Source organism: Gracilinanus agilis, chromosome 5, assembly GCF_016433145.1.
Source record: "Gracilinanus agilis isolate LMUSP501 chromosome 5, AgileGrace, whole genome shotgun sequence".
Lineage (NCBI taxonomy): Eukaryota > Metazoa > Chordata > Mammalia > Didelphimorphia > Didelphidae > Gracilinanus > Gracilinanus agilis.
In genome coordinates, this window is record NC_058134.1 from 221,469,585 (window position 1) to 221,491,822 (window position 22,238).

At 39.7% G+C, this 22,238-nt stretch overlaps 1 protein-coding gene across 1 annotated transcript in view; it reads left to right on the forward strand.

Annotated features, from left to right (window-relative positions):
• Positions 1 to 22,238, forward strand: part of LARGE1 (LARGE xylosyl- and glucuronyltransferase 1) — a 401,339-nt gene that overhangs the window by 125,805 nt on the left and 253,296 nt on the right. The window contains exon 4 of the mRNA XM_044679131.1: positions 9,254 to 9,377. Coding sequence (XP_044535066.1) covers positions 9,254 to 9,377 — 124 coding nt within the window. The remainder of the gene's footprint in view (positions 1 to 9,253; positions 9,378 to 22,238) is intronic.

The window sequence follows — 22,238 nt, forward strand, 5'->3', positions numbered from 1 at the left end:
TCTTGTTGTAGGACTTCAGGGCAATTTTGCTGAATTATTTCTGTTAGTATGGAGTCCAGGTTTCTATTAATTTCTGGTTTTTCTGGAAGACCAATTATTCTCAAATTGTCTCTTCTAGACCGGTTTTCTTGGTCTGTCACTCTCTCATTGAGATATTTCATGTTTCCTTCTATTTTTTCAGTCTTTTGGCTTTGTTTTATTTGTTCTTGTTGTCTTGAGAGATCATTAGTTTCTACTTGCTCAATTCTAGCCTTTAGGGATTGATTTTCGGCCATAATCTTCTGGTAATCGGCCATAATCTTTTGGTTTTCGGCCATAATCTTCTTGTTTTCGGCCATAATCTTCTGGTATTCCTTTTCAATCTGGTCATTTCTTGTGTTCAATTTGCTTATCAGTTCATTTGGTTTCTGAGCCTCACTTTCCAGTTGCAAGATTCTACCTTTTAAGCTGTTATTTTCTTGCCAGATCTCTTCCATTTTCCTCAAAATCTCAGATTTGAACTCTTCCATAGGTTGTGAGGAGTTTTCCTTATTTGGGGAGGATCTGGATGGTTGTTTGTTCTCCTCCTCTGTTTGCTCGGTTGTCTGGATTTTCTCTGTGTAGAAGCTGTCGAGTGTTAAAGACTTCTTTTTTTTGTTATTATTCTTTCTCTTCTGAATTTCCTGTAACTGGTTAGCCATCATTAGCCCAGCAGCTTCTCAGGTTTATCCTCGCTCTCAGTGTCTGTCTGAGATCTATTGGCTCCTGAGGACTGAGTTCTAGTTTTTTCCAAGGTCAAGCCCCCTGGTGGATTCCCTTGCTTGAACCTCTGCAGGAAGTGTCTTTACAAGTCTCAGGGCGCTGCTTCCACAGTCGTATACCCGTCTGCACTGGTTCCCCACTTAGGCTTTAGTTCCTGGTTGTGTTTGCCTCCACCCACGGCTCTGCTCAGCCGGCACCCACGCCTCTGCTCAGCCGGCACCCACGCCTCTGCTCAGCCGGCACCCAAGCCTCTGCTCAGCCGGCACCCACGCCTCTGCTCAGCTGGCGCTCCGCTCCCAGCGTCCGCTCCCGCGCGCGCGCGCTCAGATTTCGCATGCGTTCTTGACTTAATGGGGTCCTAAGTCTTGCTGCTCTCAGGAACAGGTCCCGGAGCTGCTGATGACTCGATGGGTGCCCCAAACTTGCTCTATTTCTTTTTAGCTGGGTTCAGAGCTATAGGTGAGTGTGGAGGGGGTGGGGGTGGGGCGATTGCTCAGCTCGCGCTTGAGTGAGAGCCCTTTTTAGCTTGGAAATGTCTCGATTCCACGTACCTTCCACGCTGTGCCCTGTTGTGGGGTTCCTCCGTTCGTCTGGACTTGTTTTTATGTCCCCTTGAGGAGTTTTGTGTGTTTCGGTCAGGAGAGGTTTAGAGCTGCTTCTTACTCTGCCGCCATCTTAACCCGGAAGTCAAGTTATTTTTTCTGTAAAACCACATTCCACTTGCACCACCCAATGAGATAGCAGATAAAGAGTTAATGCTTCTGCATAAAAGTGTTGTGACCTCTTGGATGTTGGTGCTACTCTCAGAAACAAATGAAAACATTGCCCCCTTCCAGCTTTCTTTCAACAAATCGTCATCAATTGATTAACTGATTGATTTTGGGCATCAGCCTTTTAACTTTGTCACAATAAAAAGAAGGCATCAGTTGTGTAGAGAGAAGATTGTGTGTGTGTGTGTGTGTGCGCGCGCACACACACACATGTACATGTGTTCATGCACATCCTTCATCTCCCTTCCCTGATTCTAACTCAGTAAAATTGGTACTTAGCTTTCCTGAGCACTCATATAATTCCTAGCTTTAGAAGTGTGTGGTTTTGAATCCTGAATGGCAAGTCAAGGCAGATGATTTGGGAAAGGAAGATTGCAGGTCAGAGAGATAGCACAAGGCAGGACACAGTCTTGCCATCAAAGGACAGTGTGATTTAATGGAAGAAATGGCACAGTAAGACACTGGTGATATAGATTCGAATCCAACGCATTTTAATTCAGTTCAACAAGGGATACAAAGCCAATGAAAGAAATAATCAAAGCCCTCAAGTGATTTGTCCAATACTCTATGTGTGGTGGATGGGAGAGAGGGAGCAGAATGGGGAAAAGATGTGTAGAACTTTGGAGTTCTTCCCTGAGGCTGGGCTGTCCTAATGGGTGAGTGAGTACAAAATCACCAGACTTTGGGGACGCTTCATAGACACCTCTGACCTTGTCTCCAGCCAACAGGGTACTTCTCCATCTTCTTTCTCTCCCATGTACTACTTTCTCCATGAAGCCTTTCCTGATCCCCAACTGGCTCCTTCCCCAGATTACCTTTTTTTTTAATTTATGTATATTCTTTATTTGCTAGTTCATAAGTTTTTCAGCTTTCCCTGCCCTCAGTTTCCTCATTTGTAACCTGAGGCAGTTGAGCTAGATAGCCTCTGAAAGTCCTTTCAGCTTGAAGTCTGTGATCTTGAAATGTGGAGAAAATCACATAATTGAGCCCCCAACCTAGAATGTAAATATCTTGCAGGCAAATACTGTTTAATTTTTGTCTTCAGAGTATTTTTATGGTAATTCAGAAGCTTCAGCACGTTGTATAGAATACTGGACCCAGAGTCAAAAAGACCTGAGTTCTAATCCTTCCTCAGACATTTATCAGCTATGTTACCTTAGGCAAGTCACCTATTCCCTTTCAACCTCAATTTCCTCATCTGTAAAATGGGGATACTAGCAGCACTTAACTTACTGGAATATTATTAGGATCAAATTTTAAAAATAAAGCCATTTGTAAACCTTAAAGTGCTGTATAAATATTAGCTATTATAATAATCATTATTTCCACCTGGGTTTGAATCTCACTTCTGGTGCTTGCTGTGTGTGATTTTGGGTAAAAGTTCTCTGGGCCTCAGTTTACTCATCTATAAAATGAGGGAAGTTGGGTCAGATGGCCTCTGGGTTTCTTTCTGCCTTGGTCTATAATACTATACTCTAAATCATATGTTTTCTTTTTCAGCTTTGGAAACTGAGGCCCGGCAAGAGAGAGAAGATTGGCTTGATCTCTCTTGAGCAAAAGCTCTTATTTAAATTCACCTGAGCCCTCTGCCTTCTCCCACAGTGCTCTGTGCTCTAATAGCATAGAGTATAATGAATTTCCTTGGTATTCATGTGGATGCGACATGCATTTTTTTAAAATCAGATTTCCATTGTCATTTCATAATTAAAGGATGCTTCAGCTGGAGTGTTACCATATATTTTAATACAAAAGCAGGCCCCAGAATGTCTCAGACAATCTGTGGCAAATTTCTGAGGGGGGGAAATATATGGCATGGTACTTTAATCATCATTGCCGGCATGCATTAACATATTTATTCCAGTCCCACTTTGATGCTGGAGAGCCATCCAGGAGAAGAGTGAGAGTATCTGGTCATTAAGGTTGGAGTCCGCTGGTACTCCCGGCTCCTTGTCCCTGATAATAATTCCTGTCCATGATGTAGCTGAGATCTCTGGAGTAACTTAGGACAACTTTGACCCAGCCAGTCCGAGGGTCCTCTTAGACTTTAAAAAGAAAACCAAAAGAGGTTCATCTCATTTAAAACTTCTTAACCTGCTCCATGAGCTTTTTTATTGATATCTTTTGATAACTGTACCTCAATATCATTTTTTAAAATCCTTAGAACCTTATTTTATGCACATCCAAACAGGATTCTGGAAAGGGGGTCCATAAGCTTCATCAGATGTCCAGGACACACACACATGCACACGGTTAAGAGCCTCTGATTTCAGGTATAGTCATGAGCTATTTCCATCTGTTGAGAGAGCATACTCAGGACTCTATGCATCTCTAGATGTAGCCTTGACTGGGAAGAAATTAAAGAAGGTCCTTGGGAAATTGAACTTGTAGCAGTTTAATCATAGGATGTCAGAGCTGGGAGAAGCCTTAGAACAGGGAATGTCAGGACCAAGAGAGGGCTTAGAGCAGGGAGGGTAAGAGTTGAGAGGGCCTTAGAACATAGAATGTCAGAATTGGGAAAAGTCTTAGAAGAGGGAATATCAGAGCCAGCTGGCCTAAAAGGAAAATAATAGTCCATCAATTTTTACAGATATGGAAAGTTAGGCACAGAGTTTGAAGTGATTTGCTCAAGGGGGTATAGCCAGTGAATGGCAGATAATCTTCACAGTCATCAGTTGGGGAGGCAGAAGAATTTTAGGAACTCATCCTGGCCAATTCTCCTCAGTTTTACATATGAGGAAACCAAGGTCCAAAGACAGTAAATGCCTTACTAATATTCAAGCAGCTAGTATCAAAGCTGGAATTTCAAGGCCAGTGTCCTTCCAGCCCCCACTCCACCACAATACCTCACTGTTCATTGCAAAATATGTGGGTTGGTCCAGATGATCCCCAAAGTACTTCTCAGTTCTATTTATCTGTGGCTACAATGAAAGCAGACTGAAATCCTTCTTACTAAGAATCAGCTTTAGTGAAATGTTTCTTCTTGACTATGGTCAAGGCCAAAATCAAGTGGAATTTTCTGAGGGTGAAAAATGAATAAAGAATGTTTTCTTTAAGTATCTGTTTCTTAGAAGGAAAAGAAGGAGAACAATTGCTAGTTAGTAATTTTTTTTTAATTCCATTATTGTGCTCAGAGTTCTTCAAGTACTGACCTAGACTGAGACTGGTCTAGTGGAAAAAGCTCCAGATGGCAATCATTGCCTGGGTTGAGCCTCCAGTCGAGCTGTTACTTACTACTTTGGTCAAGTGTGACTTTAGGACAGTCATGTCATCTCTGGGCCTCAGCATTCTCATCTGTAAAGTGAAGGAGTCTCATTTCATGACCTTTAAGATATCTTCCAGCTCTAAAATGGTAAATGATTAAAATTTAACATTTCTACTATGTGCTACACTGTGCTAAACAGGGCATACAACAACAAAAGCAAAGATAGTCCCTGAGCTCCATAAGTTTACATTCTCATGGAATAAGACAATAGGTAAGGGGGAAATAGAAGCTGGGAAGGGTATTTGGGTTTGAAAAGTTATAGAAATGGTTGTTATTCTGTCATTTCTGGATTTATGTGATTCCATTTAGGCTTTTCTTGGCAAAGATACTGGACTGATTTGTCATTTCCTTCTTCAGCTCATTTTATAGATGAAGAAACTGAGGCAAATAAGGTTGAGTGAGCAGGGTCACCCAGCTTTTAAGTGTCTGAGGCTAGATTTGAAGTCTGGAAGATGAGTCTTCCTGACTTCAGACCTGACACTATTCCGTGTGTTGTCCAGCTACCTAGGAATGGTAGTTGGAATAGTACTCCCAATGAGGAGTAGACTATCACAGCCACTAAGATGGTATTCATGGAATTACCGTTCCAGAACTGGAAAGGTACAAGTAGGTGCTAAGACACCTGACTGAGATAACTGAGGAATAAAGGAAGGAATTTCTGGGGCCGTTCTGAAATAATGGACCACCAGAGGCACTCATTAATCAGACCGGTGATGCCCAGAGTAGAAGCTCCAGAAATAATCCCTTAATGTTCTTTGGGTCTCAGTGTCCTCATCTTTGAACATGAAGGGATTAGGTTACATGACGTTTAAAGCCCTTCCCATTTTTAAATCCTGTTGACTATTGCATGCCAAATGTTGGGAAAAGAAATTTTAAAAAGGGGAGATGGTCCCTGTACTCACAGAATTTATGTTCTAATGGGCGAGTGTTAAGAATGAATATCTAAGAAGGAAAGTTCTTTATAAATACTAAAGTACCATGGAAATCAGAGTTGGTATCTACATTCCCAGCTCTTACCACGAGGTCTGTCACATAATGGGCACTCAATAATTACATGTTGATTAATTAATAGATTAGAAAAATAAACTAATAATTCATTTTCTGTTTCAGTATTGGCAAATTTGCTCCACAATTTTTTTTCTTATTCTAAATTATAATAGTCAGAAAGATGGTAAATCGCACTTCCTTCATCTTAACATTGCAAACACCTCATTATCCTCATACCACCTAACATTCCTCTGGTGCTTTTCAGTTTTCAGAGGCCTCTCATCTCCATTTGTTTTTGTATTCTTCATGACATCTTTGTGAGACAGGCAGCAGAGGGATTGTTATTCCCATTTTATAGATAGGGTAAATGAGTTTTTTAAAAAGTTGACATGATTCACTCTGTCCTCCACTTTTCCTATTTCAAAAATCTTTATTAAGGCCCTACCATATGCCAGGATCCATGGTAGGGCTTTAGGATACAAAGACAAATATGAGATAGTTCTTGCCTCAAAGGAATTTATATTCTAGTGGGAGATTTAAAAACAAAATGTATGTGAAATAAATATAAACACAGACCTATCCAAGGTCAGGATGAGTCAAAGTGTAAAAATAGGAATTCATGGGAGTATTCAGCCTCATTGCTGCTACATTTTTTTTGTATTTCCAGCTCTTTGCGTAGTACTTGAAGCATGGCAGATATTTAATAAAGGCTTATTCACTTGTTAACTTCGATAACAATTCCAATTTCTGTAATGTTTTAGTATTTGCAAAGCACTTTTTTTCATATTGGTAGTGCAATCCTAACTGTCTCCCATTAAAATGTAAGTTTTTTGAGGCTATTACATTCCTGTTTTTATATCTATTTGCAGTGTTTGGCACACACCAAGTACTTTTTTTAAATTACTGATTCATTTTAGGGTGAGAAAACAGAGTATCAAAATGTGATGTGACTTGTACATAGTCACTTAGCAAATGTAATGGCAAAGTCAGAGTTCATATCTCTACCTTCTGACGCTGAACTCAGTGTTTTCCCCATTATATTCCATAATATCACGAGGCAGCTAATGTAGGATGTGGTGTCTGGAGTGTTAGGTACAAGGAGGGGCATCACGTGTCTGAAGGTGGGAAAACTAGGTTGCCTCTGTTTCTCCATCTATAACAAGTGAGCTAGAGAAGGAAATAGTAAAACATTATCTCTGTCCATAAAACCCCAAATATGATCATGAAGTGGTGGACATGACTAAAATGACTCAACAAAGACATGGTGGAAAAGTCTGGAGCCAGCAGAGAAGTAATCATAAGTGGTTTGGGAACTTCCTTGATTAGTGGTTCAGGGCACCGATTGGAGGAGAAAGATATAAAATGAGAAGGCTGTTAGGACAGAGATGGGAGAATTCTAAAAAGACAAGAGCGGTTAGAAGAATAGTGAGTTCTAGATGGTTAAAGTGTTCTGCCTAGGGTTATGTAGCATAAAGGACATGATGCAATGGATAGAGAACTGGTCTTGAACTAAAGAAGGCTTGAGTTCAAGTCCCACTTCTTAAATTCATTAGTTGTGACAATGGGCAATCCACTTAAGGTATATGAGCTTCAGGTCACTCTTCAAGGCTACAAATTTTGGAAAAATTGTATCAACATTTATTGAAGAGGGTTTTATATCCATAAAAATAATGAAGAAAATTAATTTTTACTATATTTCAAGTACTGTGCTAATCACTCTGTGTGTGTGTGTGTATGTGTGTGTATATATATATATATATCCCTCACTATCAAAGAGTTCACATTCAAATGCTGGGGACCAAGATGGTAGTGATGGTAAGGAAAAATGAAAATCACAGCTCCTTGATATATACTGCTAAATATCCGAAACCCAAACTCTCATTCTTCAAATATTCTATTTCTTCTACTATACCTCACCACCTCTCATTTTTCTGAGTTTCGCAATAGCCATCTCCTTAGGAGGTCCCAGTTCTTAGTCACTATAAACAACTCAGTGTGTTCTCTCCTTTTAGTTTCACCCGGTGCTTGAAATTAAGCCTTCCCTCTGTTGTGGATGAAAAATGCTGGTTGACAAGTACACCCATTTACCTTTATAAATTCTACATAAATGAGTCTCTATTATGCCTCCCAGAGGATTGAAAGAAGGTACAGCTGATGCTAAAGGCTAAATGGACCGTCTGTCTTCTCATTGGCTTTCACAAATGTGGATCCCTCCCTGCTGGTGGGGAAGCCACCAGCCTATGGATAAATATGCACTCAAAATCCCTCTCCACAAATCATTACTAAATTCCTCTGACAGCCTCCTCCTTATTCTTTGGATGGGAGCTCAATAAAGATCGGAATAGCTGTCCTCCCTTCCTTAAAGTGGAGATGATTGACCTGTGGCTCAATTTTTGACAACGGCACATTTCGACTGGAGTCCAGTGGAGGAACTCCTTCTGCCTCTGCCTCACTTTAGGCTTCCATTCATCTGTTCTTCATTCTTTCGATGGTCGGTTATTCACCTCCTAACATTTGTATATCATCCCTTCATCTGTCCACTCAACTCTTCAGCCAATACTTGTTTAGCACTTACTGTTTATGATAGCATTCCATCCCATTCTCTTCCAATAAATAATTGTTTAATATCTCTTGTTTATGCAACATTCATTTCTTCAATAAACACTTACTGAATTTATCAACAAGCTTTTCATTCATTAAACAGGCAGGCATATATGTTAGTTGAATGCCGAGCACTGCTGGAGGTCCTGAGAGGGGTGTCAAGTTTAGGCAATTTTTTTTCCCATGGTGCTCACCACTTGGCTTTGGCAAGAAGTGAAAGTTATGGGAAGCATTTGAATAAGTCTGACTCATTTACTAAGAGCTTTTATTTCTCTTCCAGAAAGGCACAGTCAGAGAAAAAGCTTGTAGGAAGGAGCATTGAGGTGGCTTAGTAGATAAAGAGCAGAACCTGAAGAGGAGAGGTCCTGGATTCAAATCTGACCTCAGGCACTTTCTGGTTGTAATTCATTTAATCCACTAAACTTAATTCATTCACTTGACTTAATTCCCTTAATTTAACTTAATTCACTTAACCCCCATTTGCCTAGTCCTTATTGCTCTTCTGCCTTGGAACCAACACTTTGTACTGATTCTAAGTTGGTAGGTAAGAGTTAAAGAAAAAAAAGCATGTAGGATCCATCCACCTATAATGGAACCAAAAGGTATTAGATATGAAATCCTGCAGGATCCTATGTTAAGTATCTTGGCTACAAAGACAAAAAACATCCTTCCTTCAAGGAGTTTATATTCTCTGAGTATGGGTAAACAACCTTTACACACATAAATTCAAACTATAAACAAAAGAGAAAAGGAAAAGACAGGAATAAACATTTAAGTAACGCTTACTGTGTGCCAGGCACCATGCTGATACTTTTATAAATTTTATCTCATTTGATAATAAAACAAAGATCCTAAACTCTTCTGCTGTTTCCTCCTCCCACCCCCCCAACAGACGGAACCCTCTACACTTCCATCTCATCGCTGATGCCATTGCCAAGCAAATCCTGGCCACTCTCTTCCAAACATGGATGGTGCCTGCCGTGCGAGTAGACTTCTATGATGCTGATGAACTAAAGGTAAAGGGGGAAGGGGGAAGAGCTTGAGCCTTAGTGTCATATTAAACAAATATGGTTTCCTCATTGCTTTTGCAGGGACAATCAGGTAAATGCAGTTAATCACAGAGAATGTCTAACTGGCCAGTCAAGATTTTGTCATGACTAGTGACTCAGAGGACAGAGAGCCACATCTGGAGTCTAAAGGACCTGATTTTGAATCTAGCCTCAGATTCTTCCTAGTTATGTGACCTTGGGCATGTCACTTCACCCCAATTGCCCAGCTCTTACCAGTCTTCTGTCTTAGAACTGAATGTTAGTATTGATTATAAAATAGAAGGTCAGGCTTTAAAAAAAAAAAAGAAATGTCATTATTATGCTCCTATTCTATTGCTTTAAGGGTGTAGAGGTGTTCCTGCATTCTTTGTATGTATATGTGTGTTTTTTTCTATTATTAGACATTTATTAATATTTGTTTTTAACCTGTTTATATACTTTATGCCCCTACTTTCCCCTTCACCCCCCGCTCTCCCCCCACCCATGGCCAACGAACATTTCCACTGGTTGTAACATGTGTCCTTGTTCAGGGTCTATTTCCCATTCATGTTCGCCTCAGCCCATGCATTCAAGCAATTGTTTATCTTATATGTTTCCTCTCCTGCAGTCCTTCCTCTGAATGTGGGTAGCATCTATGCGTGTTTTGTTTTTTAAAAATACATTTATTTTTAAGACTTTAAATTTTTTTTTAATTCTAACTTCTCTTCCTCACTCCCTCCTACCCTTCCCATGTTCACTGAGAAGACAAGCAAGATGATATCCATTATACATGTGAAATGATGCAAAATATGTTTACATATTAGCTATATCACAAAAAAGAAAGAAAACAAGAAAATGCTACTTCAGTTTCCACTTAAAGTTAATCAGTTCTGTCTCTGGAGTTGGATGGCAACGGTGTCATCAAGAGTCTTTTGGAATTCTCTTGGATCATTGTATTGATGAGAGTAGCCAAGTCCTTCACAGTTGATCATCATTCAGCATTGCTGTCCCTGTGATCTCCGGTTTTGTTTTGTTTTTACTTCACTTTGCATCAGTTCATTTTGCTCTTGCCATTCCCTCTCACCCTCCCCCCATTTTACTAGTCTGTTTCTTGACTTTGAAAATTATGTGAAAGTTAGCCTCTGCTCACCTAGGGTTGGGGAGGCACTGTTCTAAGCTGCAGGCTTTTTTTGTTTTCAATGCTAATTCTGGGAGTCTGTGAATTTTTTGGTGCTGCCAAGGTGGTGTGATCCTGGAAGAGATATGGCCATTGCTAGAGGCTTCTGCTCTCCTGGAAGCTTTAGCACTCTTCTCCACCCAGAACTGCTTCTGAGTAGTAGAGCTGCTAATTAGTGCCAGTTGCACCCAGTGCCAGCAAAGAATTCCCTGTAACCTTTTTCTGACCAGTTGTCACTGGTCCAGGCCACCTCTGGTGCTCCTGCCTCGCCAATGTTACAGACCTCTCTTGTAGACCTCCTAAGTTGTCTTAGGATGAAAGTCTCACTCTGATCTTTTGTCATCTCTACTCTTTCAAAATTTAATTTGAGAAGTTATTAAAAAAATAAAATAAAATTGTCTGGAGGGGAATGTAGAGAGAGTTCAGCTGGATGGCTATCTCTAATCCAACGTCTTGGCACTGCACCCTGGTTCCTTCATTCCTGCAATCTATGAACTCTGATGGATTCTTCCAGGCTTACAAAATGTGAAATTGGGACCTGGAGATTAGGCTAGATTGCTCTCTTAGAAGAACCAATATGGGTCAGTTAGTGACAAGACAATGAGTTATTCTTAAACCAGAGTAACTAATAATGTAATCTGCAGTAGTGAAAGGAATTCATAGACCAGAGAAATCACAGTCTCTTGAGGTAATCATTCATAGGATTCTAGATCTAGAGCTAGAAGGGATCTCAGAGTTCTTATAGTCTTAAGTCTTTTATTCTATAGATGAGGAACCCCAGAGCTTAAATGGCTTACCCAGTAGCATACATCTCATTATTGGCAAAGGTAGAATTTGAATTCAGGCCCAGTGACCCCCCAGAACAAGTGCTTTTCCCAATGTATTATGGTGTCCCAGAAGATACCTGAAATTAGATAGTCTGGTTTTTATAGCTTATCCACTTCATTCTTCATAATGTAGAATCAGGGTCAGAATTTCATTCCTGACTATTACTATCTGTATGACCTTGAATATATCCTTTTATTTTTCTGTCTCTCATTCCCCCCCCTTTATAAAATGTAGGGGTACCACACACACACACACACACACACACACACACACACACACACACACACCCTTTTCAGGCCAAAATTAGATAATCAGGTACCTAGAACTGTGTTTCTGACACTCGCTCCTCTGATAGCTCTGTAAGTTTACAGACTTGCTTAGGAGTTTTTGTCTCTAGTCTCCTTGGGAAAGACTAACTGCCACACTCAGAAACCTATCCCAGTCAGAATTGCCTGGTAAAAACAGAATCAAGTCATTATCTTTTCATTGCATGATCATAAAGTTTTAACTAGATCCTGAGATGCAGGCCCAAGCTTTTGATTTCTCCCTATCTCAGCTCAGAGCTTGATCAAGAGGTTCAAAATGGAGCAGTGGGGGATTGGTATAGTAATTGGAGTGCCAGGCCAATCTATTCGGAGCAAAAATTGATTAACACTCTTAAAAAGGGAAAAACCCAAATTTCACCAATTGCTGAGCTAATTAAGCTAAAAGCAAAGCATGCCTTTTACCTCCCCGTATCTCAAACCAATGCCACACAGGAAGGGTGGGGAGAATGGAGGGCAATATCTAGCAGAGGAGAATTCCCGTACCTCCTTGCTAATTGCTCCACTTACTTCTGTCTTTACATGCTTGTGTCCCCTCAAGAATTGTAAAATACACTGTTTGTGCATGTGTGTGTGTTTGTAGAAAGAAACAGAAGGAGAAAGAGATAGGAAATAGGAGGGGAGACAGGCAGTATAATCCATAAAAAGACCTAAACAGCTTAGTCTGCTTTTCTGTTAGCATAAAGTAGATTTAAAATATATATGCAAATATATATATATATTATGTCTTTTGTGTATTACCTACATTTTTCAACATATCTTACCCTGATCCTTCCTATCAAGCCATCCATTACCAGAGATAAACACAATGCCTGGTGTATACTTTTAATTGTGATTAAAATGTTGTGATTGATTGATTGACTAAATAAAAAATGAGGCAAGAGAGGGCAACTGGGTGACTCAATGGATTGAGATCCAAGCCTAGAGATGGGAGGTCCTGAGTTCAAGTCCCATCTCAGACACTTGCTAGCTGTGTGAACCTGGGCAAGTCACTTAATGCCCATTGCCTAGCCCTTACCACTCTTCTGCCTTGGAACCAATATACAATATTGAGTCTAAGACAAAAGGTAAGGGTTTAAAACAAGTGAGGTGGGGCAAATTCAGCAAAATTAACTAATATATCAAAAGTCTAACAAATGTTGTATTTCTCATCAGTATCTCCAGTATCCATAAAGGATGAAAAGAAGGTATCTCCTCTCATGTCTTCTTTTGGACCAGTTTTAGTCATTAAAACTTCAACTCAGTTTCTATTGTTTTTCTTCCCAATCAAATCATCAGACAGATAGTCAGCAAACTTTTGTTGGGTGCTTTTGTGGCAGGCACTGTACTAAATGCTAGCAGTATAAAGAAAGAAAGGCAAAAAACCATCCATGCCCTCAAGGAGTTTATATTAAAATGGAGAATACAACATGGAAACAATCCTTTACATACAAGATATATGCCATGTAAATTGGTGGTTGTCACTGGGAGAAGGCTTTATCATTAAGGGGAAATCAGTGAAGACTGCTTGTAGAAGTTGGGATTTTAGCTGAGTCTTCAAAGAAGGCAGGAGGAAAACCATTCCAGGCATTGACTAGAGCCAGTTGCAATCATCGTGTCTTAGGTGTCATGTCTTCTCATGATTTTCTCCATTTGTTATACTCATGAGCTCTTCTTGTTGTTCAGTCATTTCAGTCATATCCACCTTTTCATGACATCATTTAGGGTTTTATTGGCAAAGATACTAGAGTGCTTTGTCATTTTCTTCTCCGGCTCATTTTACAGATGAGGAAACTGAGGCCAACAGGATGAAGCGACTTGCCCAGGGTCACACAGTTGTTTCTGAGGCCAGATTTGAACTCATGAAGATGAATCCTCCTGACTCCAGACCTGGCACTCTATCCACTGAACCATTTAGTTGCCCCAATTCATCATCTCTTACAAAGCAGTAAACTTCCTTTGCATTCCTGTACCATCACCTGTTGTGCCATTCCTGAATAATAGGCCCTCACTTCATTGCCAACTCTTTCCCACTGCAGGCAGGACTGCTACAAACATTTTGGTGGATATGAGGTCTAGATGAACTGTAAAATCCTTAATTTCCTGGCCATGTCGTTCAATTGGGGAGGCAGTGTGCTACCTAACAGAAAACAAAATATCAGCACTTGAGAGACCTGGATTTCAGTTGCACCTGCACTATACCTAGCTCTGCCCTTGGCCAAAATGTTTTATTCATTTCTTCCCCTACTCTGAAATCCAAAGCCTGAGAGCTGGTCATGAACTTAGGCATTACCTAGTTCAACTCCCTCATATTACAGATGTGTTAAGTGAGACATAGAGAAATGAAGTGAGTTATCCCAGGTCTCACATCTGGTGAGTAGCAGTAGTTAGGAAGTAAGGTATTCTGATTTAAAATTCAGTGCTCTTTCCACTATCTCATTCTTACCACAGAGATGCAGTTATTCAGGAAATTTAAGGATATAGTGTAAGAATAATGTTTCATACATAGAATTATAGGAGCATAGTTGTAAGGTACATTAGAAGTCATCGAATTCAACCACCTGAATTTACAGAGGAGAAAACTGAGACCCCAAAACACCCAAATTTGAACCCATTACCTCTGGCTCTTGTTGCAACACTCTCCCTAGTCATCATTTCATACAAAACCCATAGAAGGAGAGGGTCAGTTAATCCAACAAACCCAATTCAGCTTTGTTGATGTTTTCAAAGAACCAGTAAACAATGATTCCAAACATACCCACATAAGCTCTCATCCTGTCTTCTCTCCCTTCCTTTTTTCTCAGTTGTCCCCCTACCCAGCAGGAGTGTGCTAATAAATGTTTAACAATCATCTCTCCGAAAGAAAAATAAACTGTACACAGAACAGACTTTGAAATTTCAACTGCATTATTAGCATTTTCTCCAACACATTCTTAGGACTAGACAATCAAGAAAACAATAAATCAAGCCTTGATTTGTAGCCTTTGCTGATTTCCATGGTATAAGTGTTCTCCCTGGAAAGTCATCAGTTGATGCAAGCTGGCTTCAGCAAACCCCTGCCCCACTTCCAGATTTAGGTCTTTTAAGATCACAAATCACAAGGTCATACAGGTACACTCTGAAGGATCTTCAGAGGCCATCTTGTCCAACTCTTTCATTTTACGATGAGGAAACTGAGACTTAGAGAGGGAGAAATTACTTCTTCTGGTGTCATGGGTCATGACAGAGGTATGATTTGAATGAAATACTTTCCATCCAATGTCAGCACCAGCACCAGAGAAATTCTTCTCCCCATAGGATATGGGTTAACTTATCCCTAAATTCTTTCCCAAGGCTGTAATTTCCAGCCACTCCATACATCTCTCTAAAAAGAGGCAATATAGTCCAATGGATAGTGCTGAACTTGGAGTCAGGAAAAGCTGTATTTATATTCTGCCTCCTTTAGTTATCATCACTGTGATCTGAGTAAATCATTTATCCTCTCTGAGGCTCTGGGCCTGTCCTCTGCAAATCTTAAATGCTATACAAATGTAGGAGATGATTTTCATGAATAAGAGCCAAACTTACAGTAAAGGAATATGCTTATGACTAAAGTCCCTGATGATAGTCTGGAACTTTCAAATTTCTAGCTTTGCCTGCTGGTGTCTATGGAGGCAGTGAAATATTTACCTATGCAGACAAATTGATGGTTCTTCATATATGCCCTACTTTCTGTGTCTTTGGATGTCAACCTCCCAACTTAATCAACAAGCACTGGAAATACAAAGATAAATATGAAATATCTTATTCTCAAGGAACTTCTGGCCTATTCATCTCCTTCATTCATTCATTCAACAAACATTTAGTAAGTGAATATATTGTATTCCAGGCATGGTGGCAGGCGCTGGAGATATACAGACAAAAAAGATATGGTCCCTGCCCTCCAGGGGCTCACTTTCTTTTCTTTCTTTTATTTTAAATTTTTAATTAATTAATTAATTTAGAATATTTTTCCATGGTTACATGCTTCATGTTCTTTCCCTCCCCTCCTCCAAACCCCCTCCCATAACCAATGATCAATTCCACTGGGTTTTACATGTGTCATGGATCAAGACCTATTTCCATATTATTGATAGTTGCATTAGGGTGATCACTTAGAATCTACATCCCCAATTATGTCCCCATCGAACCATGTGATCAAGCAGTTGTTTTTCTTCTGTGTTTCTACTCCCACAGTTCTTTCTCTGAATGAGGATAGCATTCTTTCTCATAAGTCTCTTAGAATTGTCCTCGATCCTTGCATTGCTGCTAGTAGAGAAGTCCATTACATTCGATTGTACCACAGTGTATCAGTCTCTGTATACAATGTTCTTCTGGCTCTGCTCCTTTCTCTCTGCATCAATTCCTGGAGGTCATTCCAGTTCACATGGAATTCCTCCAGTTCATTATTCCTTTGAGCACAATAGTATTCTATCACCAACAGATACCACAATTTGTTCAGCCATTCCCCAATTGAAGGACATACCTTCATTTTCCAATTTTTTGCTACCACAAAGAGTGCAGCTATAAATATTTTTTGTACAAGTCTTTTTCCTTATGATCTCTTTGTGGTATAAACCCAGCAGTGGTATGGCTGGATCAAAGGGTAGACAGTCTTTTAAAGCCCTTTGGGCATAGTTCTAAATTACCATCCAGAATGGTTGGATCAATTCACAACTTCACCAGCAATGCATTAATGTCTCAATTTTGCCGCATCCTCTCCAACATTTATTATTTTCCTTTGATGTCATGTTAGCCAATCTGCTAGGTGTGAGGTAGTACCTCAGAGTTGTTTTGATTTGCATTTTTCTAATTATAAGAGATTTAGAGCACTTTTTATGTGCTTATTGATAGTTTTGATTTCTTTATCTGAAAATTGCCTATTCATGTCCCTTGCCCATTTATCAACTGGGGAATGGCTTGCTTTTTTGTACAATTGATTTAGCTCCTTTATAGATCTGAATAATTAGACCTTTGTCAGAGGTTTTTATTATAAAGATTTTTTTCCCCAATTTTTCCCCAACTTCCAGGGGCTCACTTTCAAACTCATCCTTAACTTTCAGAATATCTAAGTTCCTTCAAAATGTAATTCAAAGCCACCTCAAACACAATGACATTTTCTACTCTCCTTAGTTTCCAGTGCCTGGTAAATTGTGTATTGTATACATATCCTTTATTCTTGTGTTAATATATCAATAATATTCTTAGGATCATGTAATGTATATGCATATATGTGCACATAAATGCATACTTATATAAATGTGGGTCATGTGTATATGTGTATACTCACATACATGTACACATACACACTATCTATCATATCTATCTACATATATATAGATAGATATAGATATATACCATTTTCCCAATAGAAGGACATAAGTTCCTCAACAGCAAGGCTGATTTCTTTCTTGCCTTTATATCCCCAGTGTGTAACAAAGTTCCTAGCACATAATACATGCAAATTAAATGTTGGGTAAAGAAAGGAAAGAAACAAGTAAAAATACCAAGTAGGGTATTTCCATCACAAAGAAACCTGAAGTCCAAGAATCTTGACAAGTCCCAGGGAAAGATTCTATCTCTCTAATAGGTAAGGCAGAAAGTAAAAGCCCTAAAGAAGCATCTAATGAGTTTTGGTGGGACCCGCTATTGTGCAAGGGGGAATCATGGAACACATTAATTAGTTACTGCAGAGCCTGATATTGAGAAATGTTCCATGGGCTGATCAAATTTTCTCTGATGACCAAGGCATGTTGTTATGGGACTAGCCTTCACAATACATTCTGCTTCCAATGATTCTCTGTCCTATTTTGTTGTCATTTAGTTTGGTTACATTTACCAAAATTATTATCTTCATTAGTCAACCAAACACTCAGACACTCCAACTCTCCATGTCCCTAGTATGAGAATACAAAGGAAATTATTCATAGAATTTAACCCATGTTTCCACATAGACCTACAAAAATTAATGACACCTTTTATCATCAGTTCCTCTTTGGATGTGTTCTGATGAAAGATTCTCTTCACAAGGCTGAAATAGCATGATCTATTGATCAAGCCTACTTTGAGTAACCTAGTAGGGAATTCCCTCTCTCTAGTGATGACTAGGGAGAAAGTCGACACTTATCAAGTGTATGTACATGTGAACCCTTGACACATATATTATAGAAAAGATTTGTGCATATGATAGTTTGACTAAGATGACCTTTATGATCTCTTCCACCTTGAAGAACACCATGATACAATATAAAGAAGCCTCGACTTGGAGTTAAGAGAATTCGAGTTCAATTCCACTTAACTACCTGTATGACCTAGGTCATCATTCAACTCACTGGGGCTCTGTTTCCTCATCTCTGAAATGAGGGGGTTGGTCTAAATGACCTTCAAGGTCCCTTGTAGCTATGATCGTAGGAGTCTATGGGGAAGAAAATCCTTAGATCCCCTCCTCATGACACTCACGCATCCACGTTGTAGGGGGCTATTCGAAACCATCAGATAGCTTGTTTTAAGCCTACCAAGCATTCTCTCTCTTGATTTTTGTGATAGGGCCATGTGTGATGCCTCATCTTTTCATCTTGCTTCTGCCTGCCTGAAATGGCATCGAGACGGCGAAACCAGCGTGAGCGTGACTCTCAGCTCAGGGACATAAAAGTGGCTCCGATAATGGCTGTTTTATGATTAACTTTTCTAGCTGTGGACCCCAATTTAACTTCCTCACTCTGCAGCCTGGTTTGTGCTCATTACCAACATCAGAAATAGCCTGAAGTGTAATCAGTCAACTTAGGTTACAAAAAACATTGATGATCGACTCCAAAAGGGAAAACCCATGTCACATTAGACTTCCCGTACTGACCCGACTTTGTACTGGTCTCTGTGGGGCATGAATGGCATTTCCCTTAGTGAACACTAATCTTTCTTTGCCTTAAGCATTCAGAACAAAATGGAACCCCCCTCTCTGCTACGGAGTTGGGAGGCTTTAAAAATTGATAACATAGTCCAACTTTTTTCTGTGCTCCCAGTGGGAATCTCCTGTGGCTTGGGGAAGAAGTGGAACTGTGGTGAGTTGCCCAAAAACTTTTCCCTCTGTTGTACTTCCCTCTGTCTCTTCTAAAAAGCCATGAATACTCTCCATTGCTCTCATGTCAGAAGAGAAAGTAGAGTACTCAGAATGACAAACTTTGAGAGTTGAAAGGGCCTCAGAAGCCAGTTAGTCCAATGAATACATAAAAAGAATCCCTACTCTAAGATACCCAACAAGTGGTCATCCATATCAGCTTGAAGACCTCCAAGAAGAGAACTTTCAGATGGCCCATCTAGAGATAACTAAGGTTATAAGGAAATTTTGTTAACATAGAAGTAATTTTGTGTTTCGTTTTTATTTTTCTCTTAACATCACCCCCAAATGACCTCTTGGCAACTTCTGCCCATTGCTTCTGGTTCTGACTTCTTTTGGCAATCAGGACACAGAACTCCTCCACATGGTCACTTTTTGCATACTTGAAAGCTGTCATGTCCTCCCACTACCAGAAATTTTACTCTTCACACTAAACATCTCCAAATCCTTCAAATATCTCTCATATGGCACGATTTCAAGGCCCTTCCCCATACTGATTGTCCTTCTCTGGACACATTCCAGGTTACCAATGTCTTCCATAAATTTTGGTGCTTAGAACTAAACACAATTCTTCAGCTCTGGTAAGAGCTGAGTGTAGGGGGCCACAACCTCACTATTCCTCCAAACCCATCTTAATGCAACCCAAGATTTCATTGCCATTTTGATGGCCACATTCCACTGCTGATTTATGTTGATATTAAGGTTATAGCCCACTCAAGCACTCGCAGCTTTTCAGAACTATTGTCTAACCATGCTTCTTGCTTCTTGTAGTTGTGAAGTTGATGTTCTTATACCCAAGCATAAGATTTCACATTTATTCCTAACAAATTTCATCTTTGTACTATAGCCCAGGGCTCTAGACTGTCAATATCCTTTCTGGTCCTGACTGTCATCCAGTATGTCAGCAAATTTAGCGAGTTTGTCATCTAGATTTTTTATCCATTTCATTGTAGAAGATATGAAACAGCAAAGGCTTAAACATGTATCCATGAGGGATTATTACCTGTTGTATTGACACTGAACTATTAACATCTCTTTTTTGGACTCTGACTATGCAAGCAATGCTGACTCCTAATTTTATTATAATTTAATTCACATCTATTCATCTTCTATGATAATGTCAGGTATTTGGGAAAAATTGCTAATAATGTAAATAATCTATATTAAGAATATTTCCCTCATATAGTGGATTATCAGGACTCTTTGGGGATGGGAAAGTTGGAGGGCTGTTAATGAAGCTAGTCTGACATGATTTGTTCTCAGTGAAGCCATGTGGATCTTTGGAATCAATACTTCCCTTTCTAGTTCTCTGCCATCCATCTCTAATGATTCTTTCTAGAATTTCTCCATGAATTAAAGTCAAGCTACTTAGACCAGTTCATGGAATCTGTTTCCTTTAAAAAAATTGAGGCAACATTTGCCCTTCTCTGATTTTACCGTACCTCTCCCATTTTCCAAATAGTTCAAATATTCCCAGTGGTATCTGAAAATAAGTACATTCCCTGTCCAAGAGCTAAAAGAAATCAGAGCTAGTTAATATAGGAAGTGAATATGCTGAGCTGGCTTTCAGCATCCATGGGATCATCACCATCATAAATTTAAAGTCAAAAAGAACCTCAGTTCAACTGCTTCAACCTCCCTTTTTAGAATTTTTTGTTAAATAACCAAACATTTATTTTCTCATCACTTATTCCCTAACCCCCTTCATTTTACAGATGATGTCAAGAGAACGTAATGGACTTTTATCCAAGGTCAAATGAGTAGTAGTAGATGACAGGCAAGATGGAGAGAAGACACTTAGTTGGGTTTTTGAGCCATGTCATTGCTCTAGGGCAGTGATTCCCAAAATGGGTGCCACTGCCCCCTGGTGGGTGCTGCAGTGATCCAGGGAGGCGGTGATGGCCACAGCTGCATTTGGGGGTGGTGAATAACTGTAAGGGGGCGGTGATAGCATGTGACAGGGGGCGCTAAGTAATATTTTTTCTGGAAAGGGGGCAGTAGGCCAAAAAAGTTTGGGAACCACTAATCTAGGGTGATCCTTACTTCTTTAATGATAATTATAGCCCTTTGCATTTGGGGGATAAGCAAACTACCTTGTTTTTTCTTTCCTAAATTACTATATCCTTTCAGTCTTCTAGTGACATCTTCTTCTGGGGTCCCATCTCATTGTTGAGTGGACCCGTCTTCTGACACGGCTCTCCATTCTATTTTTAGGAACTCCATTAGAAATTGGCACTCCATACAAGCACTTCATTGTCTCTGCTTTATTCCATCTTCCAGCAGATGCCAAAATAGTCTTCCAAAAGCCCAGGTCTGGCCATGTCACTTAGATGCTCAAGAAGTCTAAATAGGCACTTATTGCTTATAGCATAAAATACAACCTCCTCAGCTTGGTATTTAAATACTTGCAAAATCTGGCTCCAACTCACCTTTAAAGGCTTATTTCCTATAAGTCTTTTGCCTGGACTCTATGTTCCAGCCAAAATTCTTTTCTTGTTATTCTTCACACTTGGCATTCCAACTCTTGCCTTTTTCTAAGTTGACTTCTATGCCTAGAATGGCCATCCATGTGGGAGGTGACAAAAGTGCCACCTCAAAGATGTTTTCCTTTACAAAATCTATGATCCTTTAAACTTCTCCTGTAATCCTAGTTTTTTCCAAGGTTCAGCTCATCTGTTTATTTTTGTTTGAATTTTTAAACTCCATTATTTAGCACAGTATCTTGTACATGTAGTTGCGGTTCATTTGTTTCAGTCATGTCCTACTCTTAGTAATTCCACATGGGATTTTCTAGGCAGAGATGTTGGAGTGATTTGTAATTTCCTTCTCCAGCTCATTTTACAAATGAGGAAACTGAGGCAAACAGGGTGAAATGACTTGTCCAGATTCACACAATTAGGAAGTATCTGAGGCCAGATTTGAACTCAGGAAGATGTCTTTCTGATTCCAAGCCCAGCGCTCTATCCACTTTACTGCCTTGCTACTTTCACCTTGTTCATAATAGGTGACTAATAAGAAATGCTCGTTGGAACCTGGGGAAAAGGGAAAAGGAGGCAGCAGTAGAAGAGCCTGTGCCCAAATGAAGAAGGAGGGGAACTGGGGAGGGGGGGGAGAAAGAGGGAAAAAAAGGAAATGTTTGTTGAAGCCAATTAAATTCAGTTTAATATCTCTTCTTTCTATTGAGCCACATTCACTTTTCCCTAAATTCTGTGACTGTCCTTTTACTCCCCTCTGGCATTTTGCTCTATCTTCCATGAGACCATCCTTTAAAAACTCGATATTCAATGTCACATCCTTCCCAAGTGTCCTCTTTTCCCCAAATAAATAGTTTCAGTTCTTTCCCCTGTTCACCAAGTTATATACCATCTAGCCCCATTACCATGCAGATTATTCTTTTCTTTCAAAGATCT